This window comes from Choloepus didactylus, chromosome 9, assembly GCF_015220235.1.
Source record: "Choloepus didactylus isolate mChoDid1 chromosome 9, mChoDid1.pri, whole genome shotgun sequence".
Lineage (NCBI taxonomy): Eukaryota > Metazoa > Chordata > Mammalia > Pilosa > Megalonychidae > Choloepus > Choloepus didactylus.
The window spans coordinates 129,502,624-129,530,613 of NC_051315.1; the positions used below are offsets into that span (position 1 = coordinate 129,502,624).

General features: G+C 44.5%; 1 protein-coding gene across 3 annotated transcripts in view; it reads right to left on the reverse strand.

Annotated features, from left to right (window-relative positions):
• Positions 1-26,053, reverse strand: part of IQCA1 (IQ motif containing with AAA domain 1) — a 199,567-nt gene extending 173,514 nt beyond the window's left edge. Inside the window, exons 1-5 of one of the 3 annotated variants that reach the window (XM_037850161.1) lie at positions 25,676-26,053; positions 12,462-12,786; positions 7,975-8,094; positions 6,746-6,937; positions 5,559-5,630 (exon numbers count right to left, since the gene is read on the reverse strand). In XM_037850161.1, the coding sequence (XP_037706089.1) occupies positions 5,559-5,630; positions 6,746-6,937; positions 7,975-8,094; positions 12,462-12,786; positions 25,676-25,686 (720 nt within the window). In that variant the 5' untranslated portion in view covers positions 25,687-26,053. Of the gene's footprint in view, positions 1-5,558; positions 5,631-6,745; positions 6,938-7,974; positions 8,095-12,461; positions 12,787-21,417; positions 21,441-25,675 lie in introns of those variants that run through there. The other 2 variants (XM_037850162.1, XM_037850163.1) reach the window with 2 other exon arrangements.
• Positions 26,054-27,990: the final 1,937 nt, after the last annotated feature.

A 27,990-nucleotide genomic window follows, 5' to 3' on the forward strand; every position in this document is an offset into this window, starting at 1 on the left:
ATATTCATCATTTTGTCATTGGCAGTATTGATTTTTAAGAGTTCTGAACGTATGCTAAGGCTTTTAATCACTGCTTAGTAGACATACTTCATACATATTTTCCTTGTTTGTTTTGCCTTCTCTTTTCTTTTTAAATACTTTTTGGTGGTTTAATATACATAGTAAAGTGCAAAAACTTGAGTGATTAGCTTCATGAATTTATACACATCTACACGTTGCTGTCAACATCAGCCAGCTGGTCATTTAGAACATTTTCAGCATCCCTCAAAGTTCCTTGTGTCCTTGTGCCCCTTTCCAGGCAACAACCTCCCCTCTAGAGGCAGCAGCTCTCCTGACTTCTAGTTTCCTGTTGCTCCTGCTGCAGCAACAAATTCCTCTAAGTCGGTGGCTTACAGCAACACAAACACACGGCCTCACGGTTCTGTAGGGCAGAAGCCCACACCGGGTTTCACTACGTTCAGTTAACGTGTTGGCAGGGCTGCCTCCCTTTCTGGAAGCTCTAGGGAAGCAGGTGTTTCCTCATCTTTTCCAGCTTCCAGAAGCTGCCACACTCCTTGGCTCATGGCCCCATCCTCCGTCTTCGAAGCCAGCGATGGCGGGTTGAGTTTCTTAGGTTGCTGCTAGCAGTCTGACCATTCCTCCGTGGTCACATCTCCCTCTCACTCACCTCTTTTGCTTTCCTCTCCCACTTACAAAGACCCTTGTAATTACATCGGGCCCACCTGGCTAATCAAGGATAATCTCCAACTCTGAGGGTCTGCACCCTTGTATCTGAAAAGACCCTTTTGCCACTAAGGTACCATACACACAGGTTCTGAGGACTAGGGTGGCAGCATCTGCCACAATCACTATTTATTAGCCTTTCAAACTTTTTGTTATGAACAGAATCATATCATATACACTCTTCGGTGTCTGACTTCTTTCACCCAACTTTTTGTCTGGAAGATTCATCCAAGTTGGTTCGTTTATTCTTTCTTCATTCTTTTTCTTTGCTATGTAGTATTCCGTTGTGTATATTTACCACCAGTCATCCATTACATTATTGATGGACATTTGGGTTTGTTTCCAGATTTGGACCACTGCCAATAAACCTGCTTTAGTAAGTACTGCAAATATTTTACCTAAATGACTGTTTAAATTTATACTCTGATCAGCAGTATCTAAGAATACCAGTTATTTCACATTCTTGAACTCTTGGTATTGTCCTTTCTTCTTAAATGTAACCATTTTGATGGGTGTGTAGCAGTATCTTGATGTGAGTTTAATTTGTATTTCTTTGATGACTAACAATGTGGAGAACCTCTTTTGCAGGTTTTTTGGCCATAGTGATATCTTCTTTTAAACTGTGTTTTCAAATCTTTCAACCATTTTAAAAACTGGATTGTCTTTTTCTTATTTGATTTGTAGTAGTTCTTAAAATATTCTGGATACAGGTATCCACCAAATACGTGTGTGTGTGCGTGCACACATATAACAAATGTCTTCTCCCTGTGACCTGCCCTTTCACTCTCTTTTTTTTTTTTAAGGCAAAACAATTTTATTGAATAAGCATGAAATCTGATTGTGATAAATCACAGGCAATCTTCCAGAGTACAAGAACAGAACGAAATCAAACCAATTTATAGCCAAGCAGATACAGCACCTTACATGTAAGACCGTGGCACCATTTGCACAGTTCAGGCTAAATGCACCTGGTAATGGGTGTAGGGTTGAGACTTTGATTATCGCCTCTGGATAAAGGAATAAAATATAGGATAGTTAGAATTTGGAGCTGGACCCCTAAAATAAACTCCCATGGAAATGAGAGAAGGGTGCTATCTTCCATGATGTTTGCATTTCAGAAATGTCTCACAGATCCTCCTCAAAGAGGGAAAGAATTCACAGTAAGTTCTGTATGAAAATATGCTCTAAGGCAGGAGGTGAAGTGGGATCTTTTTCCCTTTCTGCAACTGGGAAACATTTACATTTATCCTTGAGTAAGTCATCAACGTGTTTATCATTTCCTTGTTGTAAATTTAGGTCTGAAATGTATGGGGTAATGGATTATAATAGGGACAAGTGTTTAATACCTGATGTATGGATAAATTAAATGGCAACACTGAACTGTATTTCTGTTCTCAGGTTATTTGGAATGGACCCGAATCAATTAACCCAAAGGGTACTGCTACACTTCATGTGAAGAAACCTCACTTAGATATTGGCTGCTGATCAGGCACTTCTGTTGCTTTAAGACAAACGATAGGGTGAGAGGGGTCACTATCCAGGACCCATTTATCTACAAAGTGATCAGGTTTTAACACCCTAAACCACAGATTGAGAGTAGCCTTTTCTACTGGCGGCCTTAAGAAACCAATGTGTGATGGAAATTTAGCTCTCCAGGGGCCTTTCACTCTTAATGGTGTCTCTTGATCAACAGATGTTCTTAATTTCAATGAAGTCTAATTTATCAATCTTTTCTTTTATGGTTTTTATGCCCTATTTAAGAAATCATTGCCTAAATAAGGTCATGAAGGCATTCTCCTAAGTTTTCTTCTAAAGGATTGATTATTTAGCTTTTACTTTTATGCCTACGACCGCTCTAGAATGATAAGTAGGGGTTAAAGTTCAATTTTCTTTAATGGACATCCAGTTGACTCAGCATCATTTACTGGAAAGACATCCTTTTCCTATAAATCGCTGTGCAGGCTTTGCGTGAATCAGGAGAAAGTATACATGTGTTTCTGGACCCTTATCACTTTGTATTTTCTATTTGTCCAACCTTGCATCAACAGTACACTGTCTTAATACTGTAGCTTCGTATTAAGTCTTGGCCCCTGTTAGGATAAGCCTTCTAGCTTGTTCTTCAATAGTGCCTTGGCTATTCTAGGTCCTTTACATTTTCAAAGAAATTTTAGAGTCAGATTGTCAGTTTCTCAAAAATACTGGCTATAATTCTGTTTGGGATTGCATTAAATCCACAGATGTGGAGGGAGATGTATTAACCTGTTTGTATACTGCTGGATTCAATTTCCTGACATTTTGTTTAGGACTTTCACATCTATGTTCATCCTTGCCTTCTTTCACTTATATCCCACATCCAATCTCACAACACATCATGTTGGTTATACCTTCAATGTAAATCCCAAAATCCATCCCAGCTTTCAAACTAAGGATGTTTCTTTCCATTTTGCTTTGCTACTCACTGACATAACTGCATAGATCTACACATTTACTGAAATATATTACTATCTCAATGTTGAAATTTTCTTGCATCCTGAAACAAAATCTACTTGATAATGCTGTATTTTCTCCTAGATTAGAAGTGATAAAATTTTTAGGATATTTCATTTCATCTATCTTTTTTTTGTTTTATGCCGTCTTTAGTCAGTTTGGGATCAGAATAATGTATTTGAAATGGTTAAGCATAAGAAATATGTTTCTTAAATTCCTGAAAAGGTAGTTCTATTAAGTAACATGGATCCATCACCTTTTTGGGGAAGAGAGGTGCGAGTGAAGGTGGGGGACATGGAATTGATGAAAATGAGTTACTAGCGGATCCGGCTTTGGGGGTTTCACTGACTGACAGCCCAGCTGCTATCGTCAGGAACCACCGTCACATGTGCACTGAGGCATCCCACGGGGGCCCCCAGGCTATGGCTGAGCATGGGGGGTGTGCTCCTGCAGGCTCGTTCTCATGAGCTGTGGACTCCCCATGGGTCTGACTGAACCTCTTTGTAACTGCTATAATCTGAGACTCATCCTTCTCTGTCTCTCCTCCTTCCCCCTTCCCTTCACAGGGGTTAGACTGGCATTGTGCACTGAATGTTCTCCCGGCTTTCTTTGGCTCACTCCCCTTTTCCCTTTCCTGGAGTTTCTCCCAGTAAGAATCTCACATATCTTATTCAATCTCGGCACCTGCTTCTCATGGGACCTACTCAAGATAACACAGGGGCTTTGAAATTTTTTTTCAGTATTTACCACAGTGATTTCTTTAGATTTTTTTTCTACCTCTTCGGTCAGTTCTGATGTTTACATATCCCTAGGTGATCGTCACTCTGCCTCAGTATTTTCTAATTTATCGCCATACTTGTTCATGACAGTCTCACAATAGATTTTTTTTTTTTAACTTGTTAGTATCTGTGGTTTTGCATTTTCTTTACTTCTTTTCTTGAACAGCCTCACCAGAGCTATGTACTTCATCAGTATCTTCAGAGATTCAGTCCACACATTTATCAATGCTATTATTTTGTTATTCTCTTCTGGGCATTAAAAAGGGGGCACCAGTAAACACAATTCACTGCCACACATCCTAAGTAAATGTTGGAAAGGGATCCACAAAGCCTTCCTTCCTTCCTTGCTTTTCTGTTTTATTGTAATGTCTCTAACAATCAACGAATCAGTAAGTCAACCCAGCAGACAACGCTGCCGTCCCTGGAGGTGGGGACTCAGCTGCCTTCAGAGACTTGAGGGGTTGCTACGCAAGGGGAGGCTAAGATGCCTTCTGAGTTACCACCGGGGACAGAATCATGACCAGTCAGGGGGACCTGCAGGGAGGCAGATTTCAGTTGAATGAAAGGATGAAGCGTCTGAAATGAAATAGAATGGGCAGCCCTGGGGAGCAGGGGTTCTATGTCCCCTAGAGGTTCAGAAGGGACCCAACTGGCCCTCCTCAGAGGCCTTGGACCAGGTGATCCAGATAATCCTGAAAGCCCCTTTCTTCTGGACAGACTCTAAGACGGCCCCTCCCTGCTTATCCCCACCTCCGCACACCCTCCCTTGTCTGTGAGTGGAATCCATGACTTGCTTCTAACCGGTAAGATGTGGCAAAGGTGATGGGATGTCACTTCCATGGTTATATTACATGTCATTGCAAGTGGCTCCTCTCTCTTTCGCTGGCTTTGATGATGGAGGGGCCCTTGCTGCAAGGAGCTGGGTGCGGCCTCCAGATGGCAACTGGCAGATACGGAGGTCCTCAGTCTGATCACTCATAAGGAACCGAATGCTGCCAACATCCACCCAAGCCTGGAAGCAGATCCTCCCCCAGCTGCACTTCAGATGAGACCCCACCCTGGCCGTCCCCTTGACTGCAGCTATACAAGGTTCTAAGCAGAGGACCCAGTCAAGCTGGCCCAGACTCCTCCCCACAGAGACCGTGAGATAATAAATGTGTGTCGGCTTATGCTGCTAAGTTTGGGGTATGCCGCAATAGCTAACTAACACACCCTTCCAACGCTGTGATTCAGTAATCAACATGGACCTAAAAATGAGCTGGGCTATATCAATGCAAACCCGTTCTCAATGTTGTGTGCACTGTTGACAGCAGGAAGGAACAGCATGTTCTATGTCTGGAACAGTCTGCATGTTGTTCAGTGACATGTAAATGGACACGACTCTGCTCCCTCCGCTCCCCTGAGCAGGCATCTGTAAGACACGTGTGACTGCAATCTCTTATGTCACTCATCATTTACTTTGCTTTTCTTTCTTCCCTCAAAAACTCTCTAAAGAAATCTATAAATCTAGAGCTTCTATTTTCTTAAAGAAAACAAACAGATGCATATCCCATCTATAAGATCACTTACCATACCCAGGAATATCATCTCCTCTTCTCTCTCTTTTTTGATTCTCTTACTTTGATGGAAACCTCGCCAAACCTTAAAGCCAACAAATAGTAACTTGTTTAGTACAAATAATAATAATAAAGAAAACCTTGTACTATGCTTTCTCCTATAAAACGGCACATTCCAAATGTTAAAACCACCATAAAGTCAGGATTGTACATGTACATGTTGATGGAATACTTTTTTCTTCCATGATTACAGGCAGGATTTTTAAAGAAGGAACTAACTATAGAAATGACTTAAAATCTTCATTAGTGAGGTCCCCTAACTGTGAGATTTCTTCAAGAGAATCTTCTATATGGTGGGGATATAGGCTAGACTAAGGGTGATACTTCATTGTTTTAAATGAAAAATTTCCAAAGTCACATAGGAAATGTAAGAGTAAACTTCCAAGAATCATACAGCCCGAGCTTTGCACTCAGGTGCTTTCAAAACCTTTCTGATTTCCCCATAGAAACTTTGAAAGAAAATAATTTCTTATGTGGCTCATATGTGAGTCCTTCTCAGCCCCTCCACAACTCCCATGCAAGCACTCTTTGGGCCAAAAGTCCTGATCTTCTGGCTCTTGTTTATGCCCTGATACTTATTTTTCTATCTAACTTAATTCTAATTTGTGTCACATTGCCATGCTTTGCATTTTCACAACCTTAGCATCTATTTGGAAAAACGACGCAGTACAAATAAATGCTCACCTGACCGATGAAACAAAGTCTCATGACACAGGGCTAAGAACACTGATGTCTGGTTATTAGTTTTGGCTATTGGGCTTTTTTGCAAATGGCATCCATTTCTGCAACCCAGCAGGTGGTGGCCCTTGCGTCCCCTTCTGTAATTATATGTGTGTGTGTGTGTGTGTGTGTGTGTGTGTATCCTCACTGAATTTTAGAAGTAATCTTTCCAACAGTTATTTACAATCTTTAAAATATTAGAATAAAATGCCTAGAGTCTAATCCCTATTTATAATAAAATTTTAAGATTAATTAGCAGTTTCCCCAGGGTAAGTTAAGAAGTCTTCGGGGAATTTAATCCAGTTCTCCTAAAGACAGAATTTTAGGATTTTGAGTTTTGGAGCTCACCCTCCCACACTGCTAGGTGACTCTAGCTGTGTCTAGACCCTGTGCCCCAACCCCAACAGCCCACACTTGCACCTTCTGAATACGTAATGCAGCGGCCCCCAGATCTGCCATTTTCTCGCCGAGCAGCCTGGCTTGCTTTGTTCTGTATTCTTGAAGATAGATTTGTTTCATGAACAGTGCTCTTAGACGACCTTGTCGAGCCCTCTCTGACATCTGGATTATCTTAACAGCTTCCTCGAAGGGGATAGCCTTTACAGATCTTTTCTGCAAAAAAAAAATCCACATTAAGATAAATCAGTGTTTAAACATGTTAACCGCATCAATTGATCCCCAAAACATGACTTGTCCACTTCTACCACAACCTTGATGAGAGTCCCAAACTGTTGATACAGAGTATATCTTCTCAAAACAAGCATGTTTTCAACAGATTATGTGTATTTTTATAATAGGCCATGCTCGTGCTATAGCCCCAAATTTAAGGCTCCCATAGCTTTCCTCCCTGACTCTGAAAAAAATACAACTTAATTAGCTCCACAATATTTTAGGTTGCCAAGAAATCCTCCTAGGGGAGCGAGGCATTCATTGGTTAGCAGTGAAGGCCACCAAAATGCAGAAGCAGATCTGGCAGAAGATTGATAAGAAGTGCCACGTGCAAGGGATGGGAAGAAAAAGACTTCTCACTGGATGCTGTATGGCTGCAAGAGCCCAGGAGAAGACCCTGAGAGTCGGAACTGAGACAGCTGTGAAGACAGAAAGAAGGTGGAGGTGCACAAATGCTGTGGACAGAGACGGGAGAACAGACTGATGATGCTTCCCTGCCTTCCAGGGGGCTCTTTAGGACTTAGCTCTCTGTCTCCCTATAACCCATTCGAGGGGATCCAAGCAACACTCAACTTGAGGTTCAAAGGTCAGTGGGCATTGTCAGAGTGCAGTAATTTCTGAGTTCCTATTAAGTTATCTCAGAGCATAATTTAGCTTCTGACATTAAGCTAAGTGAATCTGAGACGAAACATTAAATCGAGTTGACATTTTACTCAGAAATCTTAGAGGTACTGATTTAACCAACAAATCATTACATTTTGATCTCTGTTTCTAAGTTCTTGAAAACTGATGATGCGGAATCACCAAAAACCTGTTCAAAAGTTTACACAACTTACGTCCTGTGTAACAAGGAGTGGTGGGGGGAGGGGGGCTCTTCTCACACTGACAGTAATCTAATTGCTTCTCACACAATTAGGAACATCAGAAAGCGGAAGTTTTATAGATTATGCAGTAATTTTTTCTTAAAATGATATACAAACCAAGCTGGATGGCTCAAATCCACAGTCAGCTAATATTTGAGCAAGGATTTTCTCTCTTCCTTTTATCACTTCCAACTTCTCCTTCAAAAAATACTTGGGAATGGGAATATCTAATTGTTGCTAGAGAAGAGAAAGCAAAAGAGCATTTTTGTCACAATTCCAGGACTCAAATGCATTTAAAATACACAGTAAGAACAGGTGATTCAAAGAGACTTGCTTTGCTTCCCATTCTCATTTAAGAGATGCTGAGCTTGGCAGAGTGAAGAAAATTCATTACCACTAAGGAGACACAAAGTCAAGAAGAAAAGTCGTAACAACATCTCGGGTTTTAATCATTACAGTAAAATCTCATTAATTCCTATCAGTTCAATTAACCAGTGATTACTTAATGATTTGCTTTAAAAAAATTTAATTTTTTATCTCAGCCTACCTAAAATGATAATTCAAATTAGAACAGCAAAGTATTGAGCTGTAGAGATCTTTGAATTAAACCTAATAATGTGTCATTAGCACCATCAACTATTTCTATGTTGATGGTTGCAATTTTCTTCTGATATTTAGCTTCATTTTTACCTAAATAACCCTATTACAAAAATTATTTACAAAGTTAGTTTGCTTTATCAGGGAACTTGGTTTTTACATGGTAAATGTAAACTGCAGTTCTTCATGTGTATATTGCCAAAGATTTCAAATTAGGAGGTCAAATGAATGCAAGTTACAGGTCCAAGTTCAATTATCAGGGGGGTAGGAGAGCTGTGAAAGGATATGGGTGGGCCCTCGGCCAAGCTCACTGAGAAGCACTGAACTCGGCCCGCCGTCAGAGCCGCTGGGCCCCCTTCCGGCTCCGCACTTGACCTCCGCAAGCAAAAGCACCTGGTGCCCCATTCTCCCATTCTGGGTAGGACTCCACACATGAACTTATGAAGTTATTAATAAGCATGTCTGCTGGCCAGCTTAGCCAAAAGGGGGCGTTCATGGGAGGATTCTGGGGGCCTCGTGGAACCGGAGATGGGAGCACAGCCAGGTGTCCATCAGCCAGAGAGACACATCCAGGAAAGCAGACGCCTCCAGGACCCTGCCGTTTCTTCCTGCCCCTCTTGGTGAATCTGTCTTGTTCTCCCTCTTTCTCTCTCTGCAGAGCAGCTTCCTCTTTCCCTCAGAGCATGTGGTGAACAAAGGCTCCAACTACTCACAAGTTTGGGAGACTACGGTTCAGACCCTGAGATAGAAACTGGTCCCTGTCTCTGTCCAGATTTCAGAATCTTTCAGGAAAGGACTGACAGACACAGCTGCCGAGGGACCATCCCTGAACTCGTCAACCAGACAGGGGGTGTACCAGTGTGTATATATTATGTCCCCCAGAAAAAGCCATGTTCTTGGATGCAGTCTTGTGGGGCTGCTGCATTAGTGTTGATTAAGTTGGAACCTTTGGATTAGGTTGTTTCCATGGAGATGTGACCCACCCAACTGTGAGTGACACCTTTGGTTACGGTGTGACCTCTGATTGAATGTTTCCATGGAGGTGTGGCTCTACCCATTCAGTGTGGTCCTTCATTGGAGTCTTATAAAGGGGCTCACAAACAGAAGGACCTCAGAGCTGCAGCTTACAGAGACATTCTGAAGATGGCCATTGAAAGCAGAGTTTTGCTGATACTTTGGAGGTACTAGCCCAGAGTTTGCCCTGAGAAGCTGACACAGAGACATTTTGGAGAACACCATTTTGAAACACAACCTGGGAGCAAGCGGCTGCCAGCCACGTGCCTTCTCCAGCTAACAGAGGTTCTCCGGACACCAGTGGCCTTTCTCCAGGGAAGGTACCTGATTGTTGGTGCCTTGGACACTTTATGGCCTTAAGACTGTAACTTTGTAACCAAATAAACCCCCTTTATAAAAGCCAATCCATTTCTGGTGTTTTGCATTCTGGCAGCATTAGCAAACCGGAATGGGGTGTGGGGTCAGAATGCACAAATAGCTGGGGCTGACCCAACAAAACATCGAGGAGCCGCAAGTGGGGGGGGGGGTGACGGCCACCGAGGCCCAGGCACAGAGGCTGTTGGTTGTTCTGGGCTTTCACCCCACCTGGAAATGCAGAATTGGGTGGCACAGGAGTTCCCGGGAGGTGGCTCATGGTCTCCCTGACCGGGGCACTGTGCACGGAGCCCCTCCTGCTGCGTGAGTCACTGGCATGGCTCAGTCACTCCCTCCAGGACTGCAGGAAACAATGCTGACAGTCTCCCACGACGGAGGCTTCCTGGATGTCACCTGCTCATCTGCCAGCTCTCAGTGCTCAGGGCTCCATCTCTGCAGGAGCAATTGCATGGCCTCCAAGAAGACGAGCCAGATGAGGCAGACAGGCTGGCTCAAGCAGCGTGAAAAGCAGGGAGAAAAGGGAAGGAGCCCACCATATGACGTTCATAAATTTATTACCCCTTAAATTTAGGAATATTCATAGAGTCACAAATTAGAATACAGGTGTGCTGGTTTGAATGTATTATGTCCCCCAAACACCATTATCTTTGATGTAATCTTGTGTGGGCAGACATATCAGTGTTGATTAGATTGTAATTCTGTGAGTGTTTCCATGGAGATGTGACCCACCCAACTGTGGATGTTGACTCTGATTGGACAATTTCCATGGAGGTGTTGCCCCACCCATTCAGGGTGGGTCTAAATTAAATCTCTGGAGACATATAAATGAGCTGACAAACAGAAGGAACTCAGTGCAGCTGAGAGTGACATTTTGAAGAGGAGCCACAGCCAAGAGGGACACTTTGAAGAAAGCACAGGAGCTGCAGATGAGAGAGAGTTTGAAGATGGCCGCTGAAAGCAGACTCTTGCTCCGGAGAAGCTAAGAGAGGACAAATGCCCCAAGGGCAACTGAGAGTGACATTTTTGAGGAACTGCAGCCTAGAGAGGAACGTCCTGGGAGAAAGCCATTTTGAAACCAGAACTCCGGAGCAGATGCCAGCCACGTGCCTTCCCAGCTAACAGAGGTTTTCCGGACACCATTGACCATCCTCCGGTGAAGGTACCCGATTGCTGATGTGTTACCTTGGACACTTTATGGCCTTAAGACTGTAACTGTGTAACCAAATAAACCCCCTTTACAAAAGCCAGTCCATCTCTGGTGTTTTGCATTCCTGCAGCATTAGCAAACTGGAACAACAGGTTACCAGGGGCAGGGGTGGGGGAGGAGAATGGGGAGGTAAGGCTCAGTTGGTACAGTTTCTGTTTAAGGGGGTGGGAACATTTTGATAATGATGGAAGCACAACATTGGGAATGTAATTACCCTGGAATGGCCTACTTGAGCTTGGTGAAAACGGGAAATTTTACGTTGTATCTGTGTTGTCACAATAGAAATTTTAACAACTTAGGAATATTATTTACTATTCTTTAAATTAAATTAATACAATTTAATATTCCTTAAATGTAGGGATGGGATTTAATGGCTATTTGTCTCATATTTAGCCTATGTTGTTCTTGAGATTTTCACATGGGTAAACAAGGCATACCTGACCTAAAAATCTGGTGATTTAGTCTGTGCCTGTGTAAGTGAATGCAATACACATACAATTTTTGGAATGATCTTCAACATTTTCACTCCTCTGTTTTCCTCTTTGGTCCACTCAGATACAAGGCGATGATCCTATTGCTAGGGAAGTCTATCCCTGGGAAAAACACAGCCTGTGCAGGAGCCCAAATATTTTCACAGGGAAGAAACACCAAACCCCATCTGAGAAAACAAAACACTTCCTTTCTCCTTTTAAGTTTACTTTGTTTCAAAACGAAAGGTGGGCTCCGAGGACTGCGACACTGGAGCGCGGGGTCCACCGTCTGCAGGAGGCCTGGCAGCCAGCGCATCGTAGACTCTGGGCTCCTGGCAGCAAAGGTCAGGAGGGCAGTGGCAGGGGGTGCTGGCATGTAGGAGAGGGCCGCCATTACCAGATGCCAGCAGAGAGAGCTCCAGGGCACCAGAGAGCCTGTCCTCGGGGTCTGAGCTCCAAAACACCCCGGTCTCCACTGACCAGAGCAAAGGGGAGATGCAGACACCTGGGGACAAGGAACCAACAGCCAACAGGCTACTCATTCCTAAGATGATGGAGAAAATAAAGGCCAGAGAGAGAATTCCTGTGGAAACCGAGAGTAGGGGTCAGCGCTCTCAGACATTTGGAATGTCTGGGCTACAGGACACTGTGACAGGCCCAGGCCAGTCCATCCCAACAGGCCTGGGCAGCAAAGAGAGCATCAACTGGAACCGCAAGGACCCTGGTGTCTAACGGACCAAAGGACAATGGAAAGAGCCATGTGTGCCAAAAATTAAGGTCAACCAAAGGTCTGTGTTCTAATATTTAATGCATCAAACAACGAGTAAATATTTAATATATCAAACAATGAGTAAATATGTCTAGAAAGTCTGCAGCCTATTGGCTACATGTCTTATTTAAAATAAAAGGAAACTATTAAAAAAAAAAAAAGAAGTACTCACAGGAGCCAGTTTTAGATCCTGTAAGATATCATCAAAATAATGATACTCAGTTAATTCCAATTGGACCATTTCATTCTTCAACTCCAGAATTCGACCCATCACTCCATCCAGCACTTTCCGGATCAGTATCCGCTTCTGTGGATGGACGATCTGATCATAGACATTCTCCAGGTTTCTAAAGATCTGCACATAGTTTATGTAGAAGGTGGCTAACATTTGGAAGAAGAAAACTCTATTACTCTGTGGTTCCAGCATCTTCTGAGACTCTTTGTCGAGCATAGAATTGAGGTCTTCTTGGGTCTGATGCCATATCTTATTATACATTCTGAGGAGAGACAGAGAGTTCAGACAACATGGTAAGTAAAAGTTACTTTGTAAGGCATACATATTAGGCATCTGGTATAACAAAGTACAGCACATAATTAAATGTGAGTTAAAAATGTCCCATTTGGATGTGCCTGCGAATTTTGGATATGACCGCTACTACAAACATTAGATAAATAGTTTAAAAAGCCTTTTGCCTAAATGAAATAAAGTGATTGCTCACTATACCCATGAAGCCAGTATTATCAGACCCATTTAAAAGATGAAGAAGTTGATATTCAGAATGGTTAACCGATTTGCCCATAGTCACTCAGTAATTTTAGTCTCCCTGCAAATATTCAGGAGGAGGCAAGAGTTCTAGACAATCAAGGCCCAAACGTAATGTTTCCACTCTCCCATGTATTAAATTTAAATTCTGAAGCTTAGATAACTCATAAGACACTTCTATAGGCAAATTATATTTTGCCTGATATTATAATCTAAATTAAAAGTTTCAGTGGCACTTATTGAAAAGGCAATAAAATGTGCTGAGACAATTGGTTCTCCATATGGAAAAGCATTATTGGATCCTTACCTCACAACCATACACAAAAATCAATTCCTGATTTATTAAAGACTTAAAGGTAAAACACAAAACCTTAAAACTTCTGGAAGAAAATATAGCAGACTATCTTTATGACTTTAGGGTAGTAAAGATTTCTCAAACATAAACAAGTACATACCAAAAAGAAAAAAAATGATAAATGCTACTGCATTAAACTTAAGAACTGTTCATTAAAAGATACCAGAGAGAAAGTGAAAATGCAAGCCTTTCACAAAATGGAAGGAGGCATGTGCAGCAAACCTAAGTCACAGACAATTCGTTATCTAATATATACCAAGGACTCCAGTGAAGGAATAAGAAAAAGACCAACAATCTGATAGAATAGGCCAAAGACAAGGATAAACATTTGAAAGAAGAGGAAATATAGATGTGGAACAAACATATAAAAAGATGCATATCCTGAATAGTAAGGAAGGAAATGAAAAAGAAGACTGCAAAGGATGAAGAACTTAAACACACCATACTGGTAAAACTGTAAAAATGTGATCATACTAAATATTTTCAGGACCTCTTAGACACTGCTGATGGAGTGCAAATTGGAACAGCTACTTTAGAAAATAATTCAACATTATCTTATAAAAAGGAAGATGTGCATATCCTACAAAATGAACAGTTATGCCCTAGAGAAACTCTAGTAAGTATGCATCAAGAATGATCACAGTAGCATTTTTAAAATAATTGAAAAACGTCCATCAATAGGTATTTCAGTTTGCTAATGCTGCCGGAATGCAAAACACCAGAGATGGATTGGTTTTTATAAAGGGGGGTTTATTTGGTTACACAGTTATAGTCTTAAGGCCATAAAGTGTCCAAGGTAACACATCAGCAATCAGGTACCTTCACTGGAGGATGGCCAATGGTGTCCAGAAAACCTCTGTTAGCTGGGAAGGCACGTGGCTGGTGTCGGCATCAAAGTTCTGGTGTTGAGATGGCTTTCTCCCAGGATGTTCCTCTCTAGGCTGCAGTTCCTCAAAAATGTCACTCTCAGTTGCTCTGGGGGTGTTTTTCCTCACTTAGTTTTTCAGGCGCCAAGAGTCTGCTTTCAACAGCCATCTTCAAACTGTCTCTCATCTGCAGCTACTCTCAGCTTCTGTGCTTTCTTCAAAGTGTCCCTCTTGGCTATAGCAAGCTCGCTCCTTCTGTCTGAGCTTATATAGTGCTCTAGGAAACTAATCAAGGCCCATGCTGAGTGGGTGGGGCCACACCTCCATGGAAATTATCCAATGAAAGGTTTCGCCCACAGTTGAGTGATCACATCTCTACAGAAACATCCAATCAAAAGTCTCCAACCCAATCACACCAATACGTTTCCTTCCCACACAAGACTGCATCAAAGATAATGGTGTTTTGTGGGACATACTACATCCAAACCAGCACAATAGGAGAATGGATAAATCAGCTGAGGTCTAGCCACCCATGGACCACCACACAGCAGCAAAAAATGAGTGAACTACAACTATTAACAACCACTTTGAACCTTACAACCATAATACAGACCGCAATAGGTAAGGTGCAATATGTCACTTTTACAGATCTCAAAAACATAAATTGTTTGTTGTTTAGGGCACATACATATTGTGATAAAGTGATAAAAATATGGAATGATAAATACAAAAATCAAGGTCGTGGTTATTGGTTATCTTGGGGAAGATGGGAGGAGGATATAACTATGGAGGACCCCAAAAGCAGTTTCAGTGATATTGCTAAAATACCACTTCTAATGTTCAGGGGCATTTATTCTTATACTTGATATCTTCCATATACATAACATTTCTGCAAAAATCATAGATTGTTATGTATTAGTATTTGAAGAGCAGATGAACATTCATCAATCTTTCTCCTGGTTACCGGAGGGCACATCCACGGTGCCCAACTGGTTCATCAGGAGGAGTAGGGTGGGAGGGAAGAGCTAACCCCGAGAGAGGGCCCCAGGGCGCTGAGATCCTCCTACCTCCTTTCAGCAGATGCTGTGGTGCGGGGCCAGGCCTGCACCACCCACCAGGCAAAGACCTGGCCCCCGAGGGCAGCAACCCGCCCACCCTGCACCACTGTAACCCAGGGTCCAGCAAGTTCCCCAGCATGTGTCGGCGCCTGACCGGGTGGCTGAGTGACTGACGACAGGAATGTGGCCATCCAAGGGGAGACTTGAAGAAGAAGAGGAAGCAGGAACGGAAAGGGCCTGGGGGTGGGGGGTGGGGGAGAACATTCTGCCAGAAAGAGAGAAGAGCAAGCAAGGCAAGGCCCGTGGGCCAGAGGCTGGTACTTCCACGCAACTAAAAGGGAAGAAATGGCTTGGATAAAACTGGAAAGGAGCAAGTGACAAGAGATGAGGCCAGGAGACAGCAGGAGTGGGGCTGTGACCATCTTGCTAAGCAGTTCTGACTCATTGAAGAGCAGGGAGGAGCTAATGAGGAGTTTTAAGCTCTAGAGAGGCATGACCTGATCTGCATTTAATTACCCTTGGCAAAGTAAAGGGAATGGATCTAAGAGAGGCAACGCTGGAGGTGGGGGGATCCAGTTAGGAGGCCACTTCAGGTAAAAGGTCCTGAGAACCGGACTTGGGTGGGGGCCGTAAGACAGAGTAAAGTAATGGGTTTGAGAGCTATCTGGGAAGTAGAATTGACTGGGCGTGATGAAGGTAAAGAAGGAGAGGCCAAAGGTGGTAGGTAGCCCGTTTCCGGTTTGAGCACACCGGGTGGCGGCTTACTCATTCTCCAGGGAGGGAACAAAGGAAGGTGGGCAGGTTTGGAAGAGAAAATGACAAACTCAGGGTGGAACCTGTGGCTGACCACGCCACATCCCGCTCAAGCGTTTCTCATGACTCTCTGCTCCATCGGGGACAAGGTACATTTTAAAACCTGTCATGATCTTGTCTCATTGTTTCCCAACTTTTATATTCATTTGTTTAACTTTAATTTTGGAGTTACCAAAGTATTCCATACATGTGGTTTAAAAGTCAAACATAGCCAAGCTTGCAACAAAAGAATGAGTCCCCTGATTCATCCATTCCCAAGCCACAGAGGCTCCTAGTTTCAGCTCTCTTAATTCCTACTAGTGTTTCTCTCCACATATGAAAATAGTATTCATTTACTGCTATTTCTTTATTTCCTACTGTGGAAGAAAAAGATTTTAGCACTCTTGCCCCCACTGCTCTATCCCCACATTCCCCTTCCCCAATCTTCTCATTACATTCATATCACAGTGTTGGGTTAAATCAGAATTCAGTGCTTACGTGTTTATGAGGATGTAAACATTCTTCAAGCTCAGCCTGCAGATCAGCCTGGGACCACTGGGAAGGCGCTGGCTTTCACCCTGAGTGAGATAAGAAGCCCCTGGTGCTTTGAGCAGAGGAGTAACATGAGCCGACATAAGGTGGCTACTATGTTGAGAAACGACTACTGAGACCGAGAGACCAGCTATTGCACTGCTCATCGGGACAAGAGCTCATGGTGGCTTTGACTTAGGTGGTCATGGTGAGAGTGATGAAACGTGGACAGGTTCTAGATATTTTTGCTGAAAGACTGGATGTGGGATATGAGAGAAAGGATCAAGGGAGACTCCAAGTTTCCATTTACTAAGGTGGCAAAGACTGAGGAAGGAATGGGTTTGGAGAGCTAGAATTCAGCTTTGGGTAAGTTAAGTCTGAGTGCCTTTAGACAACCAAGTGAGACAACAGGGAGGTAGTTCAATGTAAAACTTGAATTTGAGGGAGGGATCCAGGCTGGCAATGTGACTCCAGGAACTGAAGAAACAGAGAATGCACTTAAAGCCATGAGACTGGACGAGATCACTAAGGGAGCAGTGGGATGTGATGTCAGAGAAGAGATTAGGTCCAATGCGCCTCCAACACGAAGGGGTTGGGGAGATGAGGAGGAACCAGGAAAAGAATCTGAAATGGGCTGGCCATCAAGTTGAGAAGAAAACCAGGAATATCCGGGTTTCTGGAGATGAAATGAAGGATGTTTTTCAAAGGGGAGGGAGCGATCAACCTTGCCAAATGCCACTGATAATTCAAGTGACACGAGAACCAAGAAGTGGTCATTGGATTTAGGAACAGGGAGGTCAATGTGACCTGGAGAAGAGCAGTTGCAGTTGAAGTGGAGTGGGTCAAAGAGAAAAGGGAAGATTGAGAACTGAAGACAACAAGAACAAACAGTTCTTTAGAGGAAGTGTATCAAGAAAAGGGCAGTAGCTAGGAGGAGGTGGGGTCAAGAGTAGAATATTTTCATGTGGACAAAATGGTAGCGTGTTGGTAGGCTAATGGGAATGATTCAGCAGGAGAAAACTCGAGAATGTAGGAGAAAAGGGATGAACCAGGACAATGCCCTTAAGTAGCAGGTGCCTATGGGATTTAGAGCATAAATGTAAGAGTTGGTCTTAAACAGGAGCATGCACACTTCTTGGTAACGGAGGGAAGGGAGAGTAAGTGGCAGAGATGGGGAGTGGTGGGTAGGATAATGGCCCCTGTCTGGACCATCTATTGGAAAACTGCCCTCCAGTTCTGGGAAATTTTCTTGCCTTATTTCTAGGACTTATCTTATTTCTTGTCTTATCTCTCTGTTCTCTTTGTGACTGCTACTAAGGCAAATATGGGGACTACCAATTTTCTTATTTTTCTCTCTACTTTTTCTTACATTTTTTTCTCTTATTGTGTGTCTTTGTCATTTTTCCTACTCACTGATTTCCTTCACTTTATCTTTTAATAATTCTCTTGAATTTATTAGTTCTGTTATTTCAATTTACATGATTTCTTTGTTGTTCTTTGAAACACACTTTTTATATAGCATCTTCCCTTAATGGGTCCAAAATTTTCTCTTGGAGGATATTAGTTATAAGGATGAAAGATATTTTAAATTTTCTTCTGTTTCATCCACTGGTCTCTATTTCCTTCTAGATTTTTTTTCTTCTTCCTCTCTGTTTTAGTGTTTTTCTTTGTACTAGATATCTTCTGTTTGTCCCTCCAGATCCATTGTCTTCTTGTCGTCACTCTGCTCTACGGCCTGGACAGCTGACCTCTATGGTCATCTGGTCTCCAGTTGTTCGACCTCTTGGAAAGCACAGGCAGGAAACCAGGGAGTGGGAGGAGAGTGAGACGGAGGTGTCCGCCCTCCCAGCCCCCTCCTGGAGAGTCAGCAAAGGGCTGGCTGCATCCTTCTACCAAAGATGAAGGGTGGTGATGGCCCTGCCATTGCTAGTCCCGAGACAGGACACTCTCCTTGTTGGTTTCCCTAAACCATGCCCGAGCTCTTGTGACTGTGCCATTTATTAGACTCCCTGACTGAGTGTGCCAGCCTTTCCTGCCAGGCCCCTGCTGGATACTTTGGCACTGCTTTTTAATTTAAGAACAAGGACTTAAAAGCTAACTGGAAGCTCAGTGTGCCTGGGAAGGGCCTTGCACCTTCAGGGTGGGGGTGGGTGGGCTCTGACCATTTCCCTGGGACGTGGGAACCTGCCAATGCCAATGCCCCTTGCGCTGGAGTGGGCTTCTCTGACCCCTCGACTCGGTGTGTGTGTGGGGAGGGGGATGATGAGGCTGGCTTCCAGAGTGTTGGGAAGTAGAGGGGAGACGGGGTTGAGGACTCTCACTTCCTCTTTGTCATCACCCTGCCTTCTCATCTCCACGCTTATCGTGCCTGGCATCCCTGGGTCCAGATTGCCTAAATGTGCCATCTTCTGCGAGGGAGGGAGCGACTTACCCTCCTGGCTCCCTGGAGTGGACACGAACGCTCCTTCTGCAGATCTACTGCCAGCCCTCCTGCTTCCAGCCCCCCTCAGAACTACCAGCACCTTCACCCCTCTTCCCGGAGCTCTGCTGGGGAACGGCTGGTTCTATCGCTCCCCTCTGCTGGCTCCCAGGTTGCCCCTTCCCTGCTCTGGTCCACTCCCGCTCGCCCGGGTCTGCTTCCCATCTTCCTGCATTTTCTGGATACCTCAGGTCAACTGCTCAAATGTTCTCTTTGCCCCCCTGAGTTTACAGCCCTTTAAATCCTTTATTGCCTTTGTAGAGCAATTCAGGAGGAAGTGGAGGTAAACCCACAGGCTCAATCCACCTTGTTTAACTGGGAACCCCCCTCGGCCTCCCCAGCGCTGTCACTCCGCATCCCCGTGGCTCTCTCTGCTCCGGGCCCACTGTCTGCCAGTCCTCAACGTGCCACAACTTCCTGTGAACAAGAAAGCGTGGAAACCATTTACTGAAGCATTGACCACATGCTTCACATGCTGCTACATGGAATCCTCACGATGTCCCCATGCACCGGGTGCTCACGTCCTTCCCACTGAGGCAGCACAAAGAGGATATGTGAAGGCCACGCGGCTCCCACGTGGCAAAGCCAGCATCTGACCCCATCATTTGCATGACACTAAGTCGGAGCTCCGAGTCATTACACAATACTGTACTGCCACCCGACCCCACCCAACATAAGAGAACCACCGCCACCAAATACACACCCTTCATTTTTGCCAAACGACAGGTAAGAAACAGTATCTCACAGTTTTAACACGAATTCACTGGGTTGCTAGTAGGACTGGGAAACTTTTCACAAGAGTATTGGTCATCTGCAAGTTCTCTTCCTTAAATTGCTTCATTTGTTTTACCTGTTTTCATACAGGATTGTTTTTCAGTTCTTTCTTCCAAATTAATCTGGGGGGCTTCTTACACAGGCTGAGTTGTGTTGCACTCTGTAGCCTGTCTCCGCTGTGAGAAGCCGGCTTCTCACTGTTGCCCGTGTGGCCCATGGGGCAGCCTGACATCCACACAGGGGCCTGGCCACGTCCTTCTGGGGCTTTGAGTCCTGGTTCCAGAGCACACTGCCCATTCCCAATCGGGCTGTGGAGGGTTTCCACTGCTTTCCTGCTCCAGAGGGGTTTTAAACTTGCATTTAAATATTTTAAAATATCTTGTCTATCAGTCCTTTCATATGTGCTTGGAGCACAGATGGGAGAGTTTCATCTTTCTGGCCCAAAGCTGAAAGTTGACTTTGATGTGGAAGCTCTTTTAAGTTTAGAGGATGATGAAGGTGAGGAGGTAGAGGGGGAGGAGAAGGGTGATGAAGTTGATGGAGCTGATGATGAAGATGATGCCGGCTTACCTGTATACAGTGCCAGCCACTGTCCTAAGTGCTTTACACACGTTAGCTCACATAATCCTCACAACAGCCCTGAGTTAGGATACTGCCCGGCACTCCATTCCAGCTGCATGCAAATGTCAGATTTCACAAAACTTAGCATTATTCAAGAGGCAAGGCTAGTGAAAGAGCACTCTGCTATACAACTTTTTATAAAAGAGAATGTTGTTATCAAAAAATTGGAATTCCATTTAGTGCAGGACATTCCCCCCTTACTTACGAAATGACCAAGAAACAAAGCTATTTTCCGGGAACAACCACCACCACCCTATGCAAGTACCAGGCCAGCCAAAGGAACACTCAGGCCAGTTCCAAGCCCCTGGGATGTTGGCAGTTCTGCTTGCCAAGCCTCAGAAAAGGTCAGGAAATGGGAGATGGCAGGAGAGGCAGAAATGGCCAAGGGAACTGTGGGCTTTATGTGACAACAGCCAACAGCTGTTTATATTCTCCGCTGGAGAATATAAAATTAGTAAGGATGTAAAAGATTTGAGCATGTATTTAGTTGACCAAAGTTCATCCTCCTAGAATCTGAAAAGGGACAGCAAATGCGAGGCACCCACTCACCGGAGATGAGACACAGGCTGAACATTAACAGGTTCAGTAATTGTTAACATAAAACACAGAAACACTGCGCCGGGGCCTAACCCGACAGGACAACATTAAAGAAAAGAGTTACAGGCTAATTTTTTTTTTTTTTTTTAAGGAGTTCGGCTCTGAAATTCTACTTAACAGAACACAGTGCCGGATCAAAAGACTTTCTCCCTCTGCCCAAGAAGCGGTCCCTCCAGGAATGCCTGTGATTTCAACATAAAGGAGGCTTAACTCCATGCAGCAACAGGACAAAAGTAAAAATCATAAATTATTTCCATAGAAGCCAAGAAGATTTCAGTAAATTTTAACTTACAGCACATTCCAGATTAAAAATCTCCTCCCAACATCCCCAAGGAATAGAAGATGACTGCTCCAAAATGCTGAACACCAGAGAACAAACACATTTTCAGGGGAGAAACTCTTAAACCACACCCTCAACAAAAACAACAAAAAAACAAAACAGGATCTAAAAGGGATAAAGGAGATATCAGAGGGATCAATGCAAAAGATTTTTAAAACCACTGCTTATAAATATTGCAAACTCTAAGAAAATCAGTAATGAAGCATATCAAGTAAATTTAGCGCAGCACAATTGCAAGACAGAGATAAAAACCAAATGCAGAGAAAAATGAAAAAAGAAACCTCATTCGCCATAACAATAAAACACATTAAATATTTAAGAATTAGCATGGTGGGAGGCACAGAGGATCTGGCTGAAGAAAATTCTAGCATCCCAGCTGCAGAAGATCTGAACAAGCAGAAGGTGATATCTGTTCCTGCCGGAACAGACTAGATATAAAGACAGCAAATTCTTGAGACTGACCTAGAAATTTAGTATCACAATGAATCCAATTAACAATATCCTGGAGAATCTATATGTAAATTGAGGAATAATTTTAAAATGTAGGGGTGGAAGAGGGAGTAAAAGGTAAAAGACATCAGGCTTCATGGCATTTACAGCTTGAGCCTTGCCTTTCCGGGGCCTGCAATTTGGCCGCAGCCCCTGTCTTACAAGCCTGCTGCTTTCCAGGGAGCCTTGTCGGGAGAGACCGGGGGGAGGCTTTGGCTGCTGGGAAAGTATTAAGTAGCTGCATCAGCAGGCCACCCCTTGCACCACGACCTGTTTTCCTTGGAGCTGAAAAATGGATTCATCTCTTTCTGTCAGGCCCCGTGCCTGGTTCCCAGGCTGCCGGACATTCACCCAAGTGACCACATCTCTGCGTGGTGGCCGCAGGTCCCAGCCAGCCCTGCCCTGTGGTGCCGGGCGCCTGGACGTCAGCCTCGGCCTCTCCCCTGCCCTCCACACCAGCCCCTGGGGCCCTCCACCCCCACAGAAGCCCCGATCTGGGCCTGGGTCCGGCCCCACCTCGGTTTTCCTTTAGTGTCAGCATCCTTCCGCCTGGCCAGTGTGCACGACAATGAGATGAGACCAGGGAGGGGACAAGGGGCTTTTTAAAAATAGCAGCATCGTTGAGACAGAATTCACATACCATAAAATTCACCCCTTGAAAGTATACAATGCAGGTTTCTGTTATATTCACAAGGTTGTGCAGCCATCACCACTACCTAATTTTAGGATATTTTCAGTCATCCCCAGAAGAAAATCTATACCCATTCACCTCCCACCCCCTCTTCCCTTTACCCCTCCTGCCCCCACCCAAAGCAACCACTAACCTACTCTCTATATACATTTTCCTATTCTAGACATTTCATATAAATGGAATCATACAATATTTTTCCCCATGAGACTGGCTTCTTTTGCTCAGCATAATGATTTTCAAGGTTCCCCAGTACGGCAGCATATATCAGCACTTCCTTCCCTTTCATTGCTGAATAATATTCCCTTGCATGGACAGATCACACTTTGCTTATCTGTTCATCCAGTGCTGGATGTTTGGGTTGTTTCCACTTTGGGGCTATTATCGATAATGCGGCTATGAACATTCATGAACAAGTTTCCATGCAGATGTAGGTTTTCATTTCTCCCGGGGATGGCAAGACACATTTAAAGGTAAAAGTGCTGTAAGATTAAAATCAGAACCTGTCTCTGGGGCAGGTCACTTAACCCCTGGCTGTGCTCAATTCCTCAAGTGTCCAATATGGCTAGTAATGCCTCAGAGGGCCGCTTTGAGGATGGGGTGACAGGTGGTAAAGTGTTCTTGAAATTTTAAATGCACCTTGGAAAGAGGAGGTAGTATTTTATCCATGAGCCTACTTAAATTTCTTTTTCTTTTTTTAAATACATGACTGGCTGCAGGCTTGAGCACATGACCTAGAAATGCTACAGAGTTTGAAGCCAGAGGACTGCAGATGAAGACTGAATATGACAGCTGAAAAAGGCTAGATTATTATTTCTCCAGGATGACAGTTTTCCTATACCTGGAGGCAGAAAGACTTGGACATACAGCTGTTATTGTGCACCTTGATGGGAAATCGACATATTGCAACATGGGAATTCTCTGCAGGTTACTACAGACTTTTTATTTTATATGTTCTCTAGGATTTCAGCCTCTTCACTGATTGTTCCTTCCACCTTCCAGCCCTAGGGGAAGCCCCATCCTCCCCTACTGCCCTCTCCAAGGCAGCCCTCTCGGAACCCTGGGTGGGGGCTTCACTGCCACTTCCAGACCATTCTCCTGCCCTCTCCTCTAACACCCCTGCACAGGACCCTCATTTCAGCACCCAATGCCCCTCAACATCACTTCATCTACTGACTGAGGCTGCCCAAGTCCCTACCTGCATGCTCACCCCCACATAGCGTCTTTCCTTCTAGGCTCTACCTGCCTTCCCACCTGTTCCTGCTGCTAAGCTACCCGAGCTCCTCTACCTACAGCCCTCCCTCGAGCCATCCCCTGGGCCCACACCCTCTCAGTGCCTCCTTCTTTCTCCCGCATCATCCCATTTTTTTTAACCCTGGGCCAGTCTATCAGCAAACACACCTACTCTGAAAATCCAGGACTGTGGAAATGTTTTGGTCATGGATGGAGGTAATGGTAGCCTGGCACGGAGAACGTAATTAACAGCACTGAATTATGTATCTGAATGGGGTTAAAAGGGGACATGTTAGGTTGTATATAGGGTACCACAATAAAAAATTTTTAAAAAGCCATGAAACTGCACTGTACAGTGAACCCAAAGTTAAACCATGGACTATAATCAATAATACAATTATAAAAATGTGTTTTCATCAATTGTAACAAATGTCCCACACCAGTGCAAGGTGTCAATAATCGGGTGGCATATGGGAATTCCATATTTTTTGCATGATTGTTCTGTAAATTCACTTTTCTAAAAAAAAAAAAAAAAAAATCCATCTCCTGACCCCACTTTCCCTGCCACCAGCTACCACTCCGTTGCTTTTCCTTTATAAAAATACTCCTTAAATAAAAAAAATTAGCCATATCACTATGTACCATTTCCTCCCTCCTCTTCTCACTTAAACTCGCTCTACTCAATCTTTATTTCTATTCCATCATTCCACCAAATCAGCTCCGATCAAGGTCAACATTGGACTCCACATTTCTAAATCTGAGGGTCAGTTCTCAGTTCTCCTCTGCCTTGTCTCGGCAGCATGTGACAGAGTCAAGTGCTCTCTCCTTCCTAGAAACACTGTTTTTTCACCTGGCCTCCAGGACACCACACTTTCCTGATTTTTCTCCTTCCCCAGCGGTCACTTTTAGTTTCCTTTGCTGGCTTCTCTTCTGCTCCACAACCTCTTAACTCTTGCCCAGAGGCTCAGACCTCGGACCCCTTTCCTCTTTGATGTACACTCACACCAGGTCTCGTAATACCACCCGTGTGCCAGCAGTTCTCAGATCTGCCTTTCCCACACGCACCTCTCTCCTGGACTGGAGCTCCACCTGGATGTCCAATAGGCACTTCAAACTCAACATGTCCAAAGTCGAACTTCTGACAATTCCACCCCTAAAACCTCGGCAGGCCCTTCACCTCTCTGCTCCTATTTCCTCATCTAAAACTTAAGAGTTAATAACAGTGAGAGTATCGTCTCCTAGCTCTATGAGCTACTTATGCCTGTGAAATGGAAATAATAATGTAATAGCCCCCACATGATAGGGTTGTTGTGAAGATGAGTTATTCCATTTCGAGCTCTTGGAACAGTGTGCACACATTTGGCACAATAAATCACGTTGGAAAAGACTGTTGAGAAGAACAAGTGAGATCAGAGCTTGCCAGTGCACCGCAGAGGGCAGAGGGCTAAATACTCGGTTCCCACTTGAACTACGATGCCCCAGCTGCTGCTCCTTGGGGAAACAGAAAGTGATATAATAAAGCTTCCTCAAGATCTTTCTTGAATGAAACGGTCCTGGCACGGTGCTAATCTGGGAATGGGGCATAGAACAGGGATGGGGGGTGGGGAGGGATCTAAGCATATGAGATTCCTTGTCCACAAGAAGCTGGTATTCAATCCTAAGGCATATCTGAATTTGCTAAAATATCAAAGGGGAGGGAAGGAGTGAGGAGAGGAAGAAAAGAGAAAAGAAGAGGAGAGAAAAGAGCAAGGTAGAGGAGAACTGCGTTTCTTTCCGGCGGCGCGGGAGACGCTCACTTACGCGTTCGACATGGCTGGCTACTTTCCGTTTTCCCCTGGCCGCCAGGAAGCTCTCGCGTCGCCCTCCGAGGGGCTGCCGGCTGCGGGAGTCGGGGCACCACTAGGAGCACCCAGGGGTGCTTCTGGAGGGAGGCAGGGGTGCAGGGGGCGGGGGTACTTCTGTAGAGAGGCAGGTGTATGGGGACCGGAGAGATCCTCTCACTCCTGCAGGGACAGGCGACAGCCGGGGGCGCTTCACACGCCCGGAGCGGGCGGGGCACAGACAGAGGCGGTTCCGATCTTTCCCGTCGCGACCCCGAGGTTCCCGAGCCCCCAAACCTTACTCTGGCCACCCAGCCGGAGGCGAGGCGGCCCTAGCAACCGAGACGCTACGCGTGCGCAATGCCGTTCCGCTCGTTCCTCGCAGCAGCTCCGCCTCCCCCCCCCCCGGTACACTCTGCGCCTGCGCCGTCGCCTCCTGTTACCATGGCAACCGCACGCGTGGCTGAAGCTAACGCCGCGGTAGCTAGAGCCAGGAAGCCGGTGGGGGTCGGACCTGCAGCCAACCAGCGAGGGTTCTCCGGGGCCCCGACCCCTGATCTTCAGCCCATGCCCTCCAGACGTCCAAGGGCACCCACTTTCCGCTGTGCTGTTTGCCTCATTTTTATTTATCTTCAGCTTTGTGGCTTTGGACAGGGTCCTTAATGATGGTCTTCAGTCTTCCCTTGTGTAAAGTGGGGATAATAGTAATTCATTCGTTCAGAACTTTACTGGGCATCTACCCTGGGTCAAACGCAGGCTTAAGCTCTGGGGATCTGCGCTAGCGTATTGTAAATGCCAAATGTTATGCAGATGTTAGGTAATAGTCACTCGGAGTGTTTGCTTTCAGTGCTCTTCTTTATCTTTAATAACTATTGTGATTTATGTGAAAATTTTATAATCTGCGGTTCCTATAGGAACACATCCAGAACTAATGCAGTGGAAAGCACAGGAGAAGACAGTCACATAAAAGTGGCAGAGTGAATCTGGAACACAGACCCTCTCCCCCACAATAACTAATGATATGAGCAGAACAATAGTAAAAAAAAAAAAAACTGAAAAAAAATAATAGCAGCCACCAAACAAGAAAGTTAAGTACAACTTTGCTCCATAAACTTCAAAAGCTGTACTCAATGAAATAAATAGAATCCTGCAGTGAAAGAGAATGGCATCTAACCTCATTCCTTCTCCCTCAACGCCCCACTAGGGAAAGAAACCAAGTAGACAGAATGTGAGAATTCTCACTCTTTCCTGGTAATAAAGAAGACAATAAAATTAGCGGAATAAATCTGAAAAGAGGTGAGCTGAATGTGTGAGTAAGAAAAGCAAGCCGCCTAGGGCTTGCCGTTTTCTAGAGCCCTGCACTGAATTGAGGCACAGAATCAAAGTTGAAGGGCACTATGTCACAGGAATGAGATACGCTCTTAACAAGTTTGGGTGAGTGGTGGCAGAAGTACTTACCAAAATCTCAGAAGGGAAAGTAAAGCCTCAGCCTTCCATTCTTTCCGTGGGGGAGTCCTTATCCCCACTGTACACTTAAGCTACATAAAAGGAGATAAAACTGCAATATCCCAGCTCTCACACTCATTCAGACACAGTGAGAAGGAGTCAAGGAGAGTTCAGCCACATTGCATTTCAACAGATAGATGATTTGCAAAGAGCAACCCTTGTTAAAAATAAATAAGACAGAAGCAGCATATCCACTATCCAAATCCAAAACTTCAATAAAGGGGGAATTAAAAAAGGAATGTAGCATGGGTGAGTGTGGTAGATTGAATCACGTACCCCAACAAAAGGCATATTCCTGATTTTAAACTGCATGTCTGTGGGTGTGAACCTATTTGTAAATAGGATGCTCTGAAGACGTATTAGCAGTTAAGGTGCAGGCTCATTTGTGAATAGGGTCTTCTAAGATCCTATGTAGGCACTGCCAAACTGAATCAGGGCAGGCCTTAATCCATATTACTGAAGACCTTATAAAACCCCCAAAGTCAGAGAAAGACACAGGAGGAGACTAAGGACAACCCCATGTGGTCGAAGGCAGAGATGCAAGCCAAGGGATCCCGAGGACTTGCTGCAAGCCAACCCAGAGCACCGCAGACTTCAGGGAGAGAGCAGGGCCTTGCCGATGCCTTCCAGCCTCCAAAGCTGTGGGACCGTAAATTCCTGTGGTTAAACCAACTAGTGTGTAGTGTTTTTCATGGCAACTGTGGAAGACTAAAATAGTGAGACAGATGAAGAATGAAGTCTGGAAGAAAACATAACCAAGCAAGTAGAAGAAGAAAATCCCTTATTATG